The 11,111-nt window shown below is 37.5% G+C and overlaps 1 protein-coding gene across 1 annotated transcript; it reads right to left on the bottom strand.

Moving 5' to 3' along the window:
- LOC311094892 (caspase-7-like) lies at window positions 1-10,410 on the bottom strand. Its single transcript, XM_084133095.1, has 7 exons — window positions 10,143-10,410; window positions 9,315-9,381; window positions 7,976-8,112; window positions 4,511-4,639; window positions 4,264-4,439; window positions 2,284-2,398; window positions 1-2,200 (listed from the first exon to the last, which is right to left on the bottom strand). Exons 2-7 carry the CDS (start codon window positions 9,374-9,376, stop codon window positions 1,971-1,973), a joined length of 849 nt encoding a protein of 282 aa, XP_083989221.1. The 5' UTR covers window positions 9,377-9,381; window positions 10,143-10,410; the 3' UTR covers window positions 1-1,970.
- Between the last annotated feature and the right edge of the window lie 701 nt (window positions 10,411-11,111).

Raw genomic sequence — 11,111 nt, 5'->3', positions numbered from 1 at the left:
TGAAATACCAAAGTAAAATGTTTATTTATCATCATTAAAATTATGCTAATGTTTATATTCACATCTTCTTCCTATAAAAGAATCTTTATTGCATGAAACCTGTGAACTTTAAACTAGGGGTCCCCAACCCCCGGGCCACGGACCGGTACTGGTCCGTGGGACATTTGGTACCGGGCCGCACAGAAAGAATGAATAACTTAACGTATTTTCCGGACTATAAATCGCTCCGGAGTAGGCTATAGCCTAAGTCGCATCAGTCAAAAAATGCGTCATGAAGAAGAAAAAACATGACTATAAGTTCTCCGTTACGGACGTGAGCGCTCTGAAAGCGGCACTAAAGACTGCTTTAAAACTTTCACAGAGACCTCAAACAGAAAGCACAAAGCCTGTTTTTAAATTTAATTTCGTTTTGTATTTATTGTATCTTAAATTTAATAAATGTTTCATCAACTGGATTTAAGAATAAGAAGTAAATATATTAGAAAATAGATAATCACGACACGGAGGCGCCGGCGCATGAACTGGAGCTCGTCTCATAAATGAACCGAAACTCAGCGTATAAGGGAGCCTACTTGCCTCACAGACCTGAGACATATATAGAAAGCTTGAAATGTCAACTTTTAAACAGAACAATTCAAAACGAAAGAAAACTGACTGTTCTCTGCTTATGTAATTCGTATGAAACGTATGAAATGGCGCGTTCACTACTGCGAAGATCGCGAGTCAGCATCGTCAACTTCCTCTTTGCAGCCGACACTGACACAGAAAACACTTGTTTATTAGTAAACAATTAAAATGTCTCCTGCTGTATTTTACATATTCATAATCATTCATTTTGCCTGTTCGTTGTGACAGCTTTTAGGTGTTTTATTGGCAGCGCCACCCTTACATGTTAGTACATGAACGCATCAGCACCGAAAACATGGAGATTTTTTCTATTGGGGGGCATTTTGTTTGTGTTCAGGCTTTCCAGTTGTCTTTAGATGCGATGTTATGAGGACGCTGCTTATAAAGTTGCGAGTAGGCCTAAACATTGGATTCACGTTTATTATTATATTTAAAAAATACCCCAGTTTTTATGCCGGTCGTATCATTTTATTTTAGTTGTATTTATCCGCCACACCTTAAAGGCCGGTCCGTGAAAATATTGTAGGATATTAAACCGGTCCGTGGCGCAAAAAAGGTTGGGGACCGCAGCTTTAAACATCACAAACATCGCAAACATTCAGATGAGGCTTAATGACAGACCGCCTACATGTGCATATAAAGATTAAGAAAGAGCTGTCCGTCAAAACCAGCACTGTAAACATTTCCCACACCATAACCAAAAAGACTAGATAGTAATTTCACATACGCCTGATCAGATAATAGTACATTAAAATCCAGTGTTTGTCTGTCACCAAACCGCTACAGTCAAACCAAAAATTATTCAGACGCCAGATATCATTTTTTATATTTTCTTACTAGTGTGATCAGGACACTATAGTTCATTTATGAAAGTGAGGAGAGCAGAATAAAGTAAACTGTGACATATTATACCCAAAAAGTATTCATACAGTGGATAACCAGTCAAATTTATAAAAATTTGGGAGCAAAAATGATTCAAACACTTTGAGCTGATCATGTTTTGCTGAAGTGTGTTTTCTTTAATTGCTAATGCTCTTTTTACACACAGACTGAACAAAATGAAGCATTGCTTTGTGACTGGTTGAGCTAAACTGGTATTATCTAATTGTGTAGTTAAATTTAACAGCTGACAGATATTCAACATAATTCATGTGTGAGACAGTCTAACAGAAGGACGGACAAAACCAGTCAAATATCAACTTCTTGTCATATTTTATCACCATTTTCTAAACTATAGCGAATAAACTGTGAGAATGTGAGAAATGTTGAAGGAGTCTGAATAAATGTTGGTTTGACTAGATATAATAAAAATGTTTAAAAAGTGTTTTTTATTCCATTGCAACTTATTTAGGGAAGTAGAGATCTTTGGTCAGCAAAGACACAATGCAAGGTATCTGTTTCTTTCCACCGAGCCCTGGCATATTGGAGGAGGATTCGAAGTCGAGCGCCACCTTGTGGTTGACACGTGTCAAGATCTGCATGATCTCCAGTTGCTTGCCGTATTTTGACAGCATCTCACAGAGCGAGGACATGAACCAGGAACCCTGATTGACGTTCCTCCAGGAGTAATACCCTGAGGAGAGACAGAAAGCACACGTTTGAGGGCGAGTGCATGTGGTTTTGTGAGGAAACTGCATTGAGCGAGACATTAGATACCTGGTGCCGTGGAGTACGCATACAGAAAATCGGCCTCCACTGGAATTTTCTTTGTTTCCGTGTCACCTTCACCGTCTGTTTCAATGCCAGAGTCCAGATCTGTGCCTCGACAAGCCTGGAGACACACACAGGGTTAACACATCTGTGAAAGAGCAACTAAAGCAACACTCTTAAGTAAAAATACAGCTTTTAATGTGGTGTTTTTAACATGCTTTAAGACAAACCATGTGTAAATTCATAAGTCAACAGCCTCAGGCACTGCTGTCGTGCGAGTGAAGGTGCGTTAAGGGCCCCTAAGTTAATAACTAATGATCTTCACAACGGAAGTGAATCTGAACAATAACTTTATTTTAGATCTGTTGTAAAGCCAAAACAATCTCTGTTACTGTAATCTACTACTATCACTGTAAAGCTGCTTTAAAAAATCTATATTGTTAAAAACACTATATACAGGTGAAACTCGAAAAATTTGAATATCGTGCAAAAGTTCATATATTATATAGACTCATTACATGCAAAGTGAGATATTTCAAGCCTTTATTCGATGATTATGACTTACAGCTGATGAAAACCCCAAATTCAAAATCTCGGAAAATTTGAATATTACATGAAATCATTTTTAAAAAAAGGACTTTAAATACAGAAATGTCGGCCCTCTGAAAAGTATAATCATGCATATGTACTCAGTACTTGGTTTGGGCCTCTTTTGCATGAATTACTGCCTCAAGGCGGCCTTAAGCATCTGTGGGCCCGTTTCAATAACTAATATGGGGCCCTGCCCACATAAAACATAAACATAATAGAGCAGAAAAAGCAAGGATTCCTGTTGGTTTGCATCAATGGTATATTATTTTATAACGTGCACTTTCAGCTTCATGAACAGGCAGCTCAACATATCCAACCTTATTTGATTAAAACTATATACTATTATACAGCGTTTTACGTTGGAATAAGCCTCGCTCTTTCACGCAGGGCAACTTCGCTGCTTAATTGATTTTCCAGTATATTTTCAGATGTCTGGGCTGACTTTAAAGCTCAAACATCCCCTCAACTTGAATTATTTAACAAAAGCAAAGAAGAAAAAGTGTCTGACTGACACTGAACCGAACTTATCATAAATAACGATGGGCTCCGCGTTATTTCAGCTCCGCTTAAGCTGTTCGCGGGGGCGGTAACCGTCGCCATGGTAACCGCGGCGCGAGTTCGACCAATCAGAGACGTCAGTGTTTTGCTTAGAATTGTGGGTAGTGTAGTATTTCTCCAGAAGATCGCAAATAACAAGGTTGATTTCATACCTTGTGGCTTTTATAGGAGCAGAAACTTTCGTTTCACAACCTCGTAGCTCGTGGTCAATCTACCTTGGATGGTTTAGACATTATGGCTGAAAATCAATATCCTACGGAGAAAATGAAAGGGATTTTGCTGGTCTGTTGGGGTCCCCCTTGGAGGGCGGGGCCTGTTTCAATTGAAACGGGTGAAACATAGGTAAGGCCGCGTCTGAATGCGCGTGGCATGCATGCTATCAGCTGTTATGAAGACCAGGATTCTTCAATAGCGGTCTCTCATCTTTCTCTTGGCAATGCTCCATAGATTCTCTATGGGGTTAAGGTCAGGCTAGTTTGCTGGCCAATCAAGCACAGTAATCCCATAGTCATTGAACAAGGTTTTGGTTCTTTTGGCAAGTCCTCCTGGAAAATGAAGTCAGCATCTCCATAAAGCTTGTCTGCTAAAGGAAGCATGAAACGAGTGCTCTGAAATGTCCTGGTAGACGGCTGCGTTGACTCTGGACTTAATAAAGACTCTGGACTTTAAATCATCAAAATTATAACAAACAAAGGCTTGAAATATCTCACTTTGCATGAAATGAGTCTATATAATATTAGTTTCACCTTTTAAGTTGAATTACTGAAATAAATGAACTTTTGCATGATATTTCGAGTTTCACCTGTAAATGAAGGTGACTAGACTCATGACGCTCACCTGAATGAAGAAAAGCTTGGGTTTTCCCACCAGTGAAGTGCAGCGATCTCCTCTGAAGAGCTCAAACAGTGTCTTCAGTTCTATAGCTCCATCCGTGCCAAAAATCATCCCATCGTCTCCATGACTCAACAACACACACACAAACATGGCCGACTTACTGTGATCCTCCCGAGACACTGAGGATGGAAGACTCTGTGAGTTTATGAGCCATTCAATTATTCTAATCAATCAGTGATGCAAAACATACCTTTAGTTAACAAATCCTTCATCTCTGAGACAGTTTGATCTTTCCTAGTATTGACTTTGAAGCCTAGCTTTGAGAAGGTCGCTATCGCATTCTTTGCATCCTCGTCTGTCCCGTTACGAACTCCCATTCCTGTTTAAAAGATATTAAAATTAGGATAAACAAAACCCCTAAAGTGTCCTGAAACCCCTCTGTTTTAGCCTGGTCGTTCACGCCTCTGAGTTTCTAGAAATGGACGTGAAAACTGTGGAAAAGTGGGAGTGTAGTGGAGGAAAAACAATCAATAAAACACAGACCTGCAACACACTCATTATACATCTCATGAATATTAAAGATATAATATTGTATAATGCCGCTTTTTACAAGAGTTTTAGCTCAAAATACCCCACTGTTCATTTTTTACAGCATGTTTAAATTGTCCCTTTTTGAAGGTCAGTAAAATTTCATTGTTTGGTGTGTGTTCCTTTAAATGCAAATGAGCTGCTGCTCCCGGCACAGGGGGCGGAGCTTCAAGTGTGTTAGCAGCTCCGATTACCTTGCGCAGACAAGCACTGAAATGTCAGAAACTTCTGTCTTTTATGTTCAAACCGGAGCCTCCAACATGCTCCTGTTGCGTTGTTTTCACCCTCTAATGAGTCTGTCCAATTTGCGTAATATGCGTTTACAAAAAAAAAACACAAAAATGCATTGCACGTCTTTGCACACATGTTCTGTAGATCTGCGATTGATTGTTACATCTTCCGATGGCTCATTGACGTATCACGTTCTGTGCACTATGACCCCAGGGTTTGTCACATGTTGTGACGTCACAAGCTGCGTCATTTGACCATGCGTTTGACTCCCGTTTGACTCCCATTTGCTGTATGTTTCTTTCTTTTCGTTATTGTCTTTTTATCATTGATTTCATTTTATCATTTCTTTCTCCTTTACACACTCACAAATACACTTTTACAAATGCAAGCACATTCACACACACACACGCGCGCACATAACGTTATGTCTAAACGAAAGTACACGGACGCGGAGGTTTCGGCAATACTAATTGCGTCCGATGACGATGAACTCTCCGTCTGCTCATCGGCTCCAGATTCCGTTTCAAGTGGGGACGAAGCCGACTTTCTTGAAGGAATAGATCCGTCCCAAGAAGAAAGCCAGGTGTGCAGCCAAAGAAAGAAATGACGTGCAAAGCATTTTTTTGTTTTTGTTTGTTTGTTTGTTTGTAAACGCATATTACGCATTTTGTACAGACTCATTAAATGAGTGTATCTTAAAAACTAATTTATGTAAACAGTTCAAATCAATTCTGTATAGTTTTAAATTGTTTTATGCACGTTTTTTACATTGACAAGTTTGAGGTTGACATTTATCAAATTTCTGTACTGAATAAAATATGAATAAAAATATTAAAATTGTTTTTCTTTTTGTTTATTGCACTTTTGAGATATTTATCTAGTTACTATTGATTTATTACAAAGATAGCCTTCAAATTGGGAGAGTAAGGATTATTTTGATATATGGCATATGAAAATTCTCAAAAGAATGACAGCACAGCATGTAAAAATACAAAGATATACTCTGGCAGAATTGTTCTATGGCAGGTCATAAAGGGTTAAAAAGTGATTTCTTTAAAAGCAAATATCTCCCTTTGCTCTGAACTTTGAGCGTTGTAACTTTGCAGATGTTGTTTATGATCAAACAGCAACATTACACACTAACTAAAGTTAGAAAAGTGAAATCATAATCAACCACCCCTTTAAAATATGACCACTGAGGGGGAAAAACAGAACTGAAAAAAATAATCCTATATAACAAACTGCAAAAACGCAGTAGAACATTTAAAAGGTTTATATTTTCATTAGGCCTCATTTACGAGCACTACAGTCTCTTAACAAATGACACAGTTTAACACAGAAAGAATAAAGGCACAGTTACTTTTTTGTCCATTATTAAGTCTACATAATTGTCTTTTGTGTATCAGAATACGTACGGCTGCATCACTGTCCTTATTTGCGCATATATTTCATTTGAAGAAGACATGATTAAAAATATGTGCGCTGGTTCATGTTTAGAGCACTAGAGTATATGAAATATGACCATAAAAGCGCTGTGATTGGATTGAACGAGCTCTCTCTCATGAATAAATGCAGAGATTAGCTCGAGGGTCAGCTGACGTAGAATCGAGCCGACATACAGATGCATCTAAACAGATTGATAAAAGAATGGGGGTAGCATATGTCATCCCAAAATTAAAAGTTGAAGTAGGGAAAAGAATCAGTGATGATTTGGCAGTGTATACGGCGGAGTTGGTCGCTGTGTGGCTAGCTCTGCTATGGGTGGAAGTCAATAGGCCAAGAAAGGCAGTAATTGCTTCAGATTCAAGCTCAGCTTTGATCAGCATCAAAACATTTCAGTCAAAATCAAGACAGGATATTGTAATTGAAATAATACAAGATGCAAATAATCTGATACAATCAGGAACTGCGATAACTTTTATATGGGTACCAGCTCATATAGGAGTCGTAGGAAACGAGTTGGCAGATCAATGTGCTAAGAAAGCAGCTGGAAATTTCAGTGTAGATATTGAGGTTAATTATAGCAAAGCAGAAATTAAGAGTATGGTTAAAAACATTGTTAAGGGCAAATGGCAAACATTATGGGACAATGGGCAGACTGGAAGACAGTTCTATAATATCCAGAATAAAGTGGGAAAGGGCAGAAATATGAACAGAAGCGAGGAGGAGGAGGAGGAGGAGGAGGAGGAGGAGGAGGAGGAGGAGGAGGAGGATGTGTTGTCAAGAATGAGGTATGGACACACAAGATTAAATAAGACATTGGTAATAATAAAGAAACATGCTGATGGCAATTGTGAATGTGAATGCAATTGAGCATGTTATACTTCAATGTCCTAAATATCAGGAAGAAAGACAAAGATTAAGTTCACAATTACAAAGAAAACAGTTAAGATTAAACTTAGAAGAAATCCTACAAAGAAGCTCAGGTGAAATATGTTTTAAATATTTATTTAGTTTCCTGAGGAATACAGGACTAATTAAAAGAATTTAGGTGATGTTTTGTTTTATTTTATTATTATTATTTATTTATTTATTTATTAAAAAAAAAAAAATTTTTTTTTTTTTTTTAGAATTGGAAAAGTTAGAATCCAGTACCACACCCCAGTCCAGCAGGTGGCGGTAATGCACTATTAAAGTTAGTTGCCAACCGCCATAAAAGTTGAAAGAAGAAGAAGAATCGAGCTGACAGCCAATCACACGCTCCGAAGGCACGCTTCTCCCTCACATTCCCGGATGTTGCTTTTCAACCCGGAAGAACAAAAATTGCTCAGAAAAACGCAGAAATAACCAATTTATTGGTTGTATTGGAGTGTTTTTAGTGTTTTCAGTGATGTGCAGCCTGTTCATATCTGTTCATATGTGTCGGGGTTTCGTGTGTGTGCTTCCCAGCTCTTACCTGTTTTTCTGTCGAAGTTCTTGTTGTTGATGATCACACATTGTCCCAGACTGCCGTAGTTCATGTTGTACTGGAAAGCATCAGAACGTGGTTTGGCATCCGTTTGATCGACTCCGGCATCCGTGAAAAACGAAGTCCTGCGAGAGCAAATACTTTTATGAGTCATTCCTAATTAAAGTGGAAATTATAGAAAGTCACTTCAGGAAGTGGTTAGGCAGCAGATACTTTCATGAACTTCACACTGTGAACTTCACAAGCGGCGCGAAATGGAAGTTGTGCTCGTCTTTTCTTCCCTATTGTGACGTATAAATCAGAGTGAAACACTTCTGGAGGGCGGGGCAACCTGTCACTCACACGAGATCCACCAATAGAGACAGAGCGTCATGCATCATAATCTGAAACCACGCCCACACCGGCGGGGGACACAATCCAACAGTCTCCATTGACTGTGCATTGTGTGAAGCTGCCTCCTTGTCATTTATGACTTATTACAAAAAACAGAACAATGTCTAAAAGCTGCTATGTGACAAAGTGTGCAGCAAACAAGCTAAAAATACGTTTTTTATAAGCAGTCGACCCCAAAAAACGAGCGCTGCATATCTATATAGAACTGCATATACTAAATAAGGCAAGGGTGTCGAATTACATTCAAGATATTTTAAGGCATGAAGAATTTTTTTCAAGGAAAACACGTTTAAATATGTAATTTGAGTGATCAAAGATGAGTTTTAAGGGATAAAATTAGTTCCATTCAGGCCTTAACATGAAGTATTTTACTGTTATGCGTCAACAAGATTCAACAAGACATTTTCACCTGGCTATACCCAATGTTTAGACCTGCTGTGGTATTTATGCAAATTAGCACATACGTAATTAGATTATGCACCGTTTGTCCATGTTAACAAACAATTTCAAAAAACTTGTAATACATTTTTTCTTTCTTTTTTCCCCGTAATTGTCATGGTGATATCTAAAGGTTAAATTTTTTACCCTATTCACGTGAGAAAAAGAATGAAAAGGCGTATTAATAGGCTATATTTGGGTCTTTTTCGAAACTTTCCCCTAATGGGATTCTTCAGGGCTTTTTTTTTTTCCTTACTCAGGACATATTGAGGATACAAAATCAGTTGAATTTGCTTCTGTTGCAATTTGTTCAAGGTTGACCCCCATTTTGGCTTAAAATGACTGGACTAAGGGGGACTTTAACATTTTGGATGATCTTCTCAGTGATTCCTCAATCAACAATGGGTCGCTCTAATTCTGACCTACATATCCATCTACGGTTTCTTGTAATTATATGTTTGTAATGAAACAATTTCCATCAAAATCAAACACATACTCTTGTGCGTTCCCTTTTCTGGCGTCCACAGTGTCTTCACCCCTGGGCTTTCCGTCCGACATGGTCACTAAAAGAACACAAAATAAACAGATGTACTGATTAATAATGCAACACATTTCCAGCAAATAAAAAATAATAATAATAATAGCTATTATTCATTAAGCATTCTGTATTCTTGCAATTCCAGGAAATGCAGCATGGGTGAGTTACAGTGAGTGTTTAACTGTAAATATATTTCACATCCTGCTTTATTTCCTTCCGCCATGCTTTTGTCATTAAAATCGAAAGGACATTTTTAGGTAACACAACAATATATATAATTATACATTTTGTTTATGCCAAACTTGAGTTTTAGTTGTGTCAAAAACAAAACCAACTGGTTTCAAAGACATTTCCTAAAAAAAACTACAGGTGTGTCAGATAACGTGTTTGCTTCTTTCTAGATTTAGATGATCGTGAAGTCATAATGAGCACAAATATCATTATCATAAGATATACAAACATGTCACAGCTTGATGAATGAAGGCTGGCTGAGTCATTGTCACTTGAATTGGGGTCACAAATTGCAGTAACAGACACATTATGAAATAAGTTTAATGTTACTCTTTTTCTATAATACGATACGTTTTAGTCTTAGACTGTCTCAGAAATGTCAAAAACACACAGACTCTTCACTGATTCTCTTTAGTGGCGTTTACACACAGTCACGAATTGTTATCTGAATCCATTCGTCTTAAAAACACTCCAAAACATTCAGAACTTTTTTAAAAGATCGGTAAAAAAGCAAAGGTAAAGATGCAATTAATGGGAATAAAGTAAAGAACTTACAGGTGTGTTGTCAGATACTTTAATTTCCTTCTGAAATAGAAACTGAAATTCAGGTCGTTTTTATAATGGGGTGGTTTGTGGTTTCTTTTGCAGGGAGGAAGAGCGCAGTTTACGGTTAAATATTAATTAAGCAATGTGTTTTTTTAGTTTTTTTTTAAATCACCCAATAACGAAAGCTAACTCATAAATATTAAATAAATTCCGCATACGTTACGTTTTATGAATATGACCAATGCTGTAATCGTAAAGAGTTCCGTGAGACTGTCGCTCCTCCCACATGCCATCTACAACCTATACAAACTTTGTTTCTACGCATGCGCAGTAACATCACACATTAGGAGTAAGGCATTACATAAACACACTAAATAATCTTTTAGTGTACGTATTTATACTGTAGTTGTCAGAAGTGATGTCTGGCCATAAATGTGATTGAAGATATACTCAACAGTATAATTTTTATTCATAAACATTAAAAAAAAATGAACGTTATGTAACATTACATTAATTTCTTACCACTCAATTAGCGGGACTCTTTTGGTCAGTAAACAAAAACTTTTTGGTTAACTTCATATTTTCTTCAATTATACGTGTCAAATCTCCCTGAATTCACACTATTTACTCTCGTATAATTATTAATTATAAGCAATTATTCAATAAAGAGGTCGATAAACTAATGTTAGTCAGCAAAACGAAATGCGCGCGGTCTTTCTGTTGAAGACTGAGGTAAGCGCGTGCTGGAGAAGCGCGTGCAGAATCAGATCAGGGGCGCGCAGGAAAGATTTGTAGGCTATGCTTTTCATACTACGCGTAAATGTTGGGAAAGTTCACTTTCTACATGAAATATTTCAAAGTTCAGTTCACAAATTTTAAAATGAACTAGTTCAGTTCATAGGTCATACTTCAAAATTTTGAACTAAGTTCACAGTTCCAAAAATGAACTAGTTCATAGTTATTTTTTTCCATGTTGCT

This window comes from Abramis brama (assembly GCF_963993115.1).
Source record: "Abramis brama genome assembly, chromosome: 13".
Classification (NCBI taxonomy): Eukaryota; Metazoa; Chordata; class Actinopteri; order Cypriniformes; family Leuciscidae; genus Abramis; species Abramis brama.
This window is presented reverse-complemented; position numbering and strand designations above follow the sequence as displayed.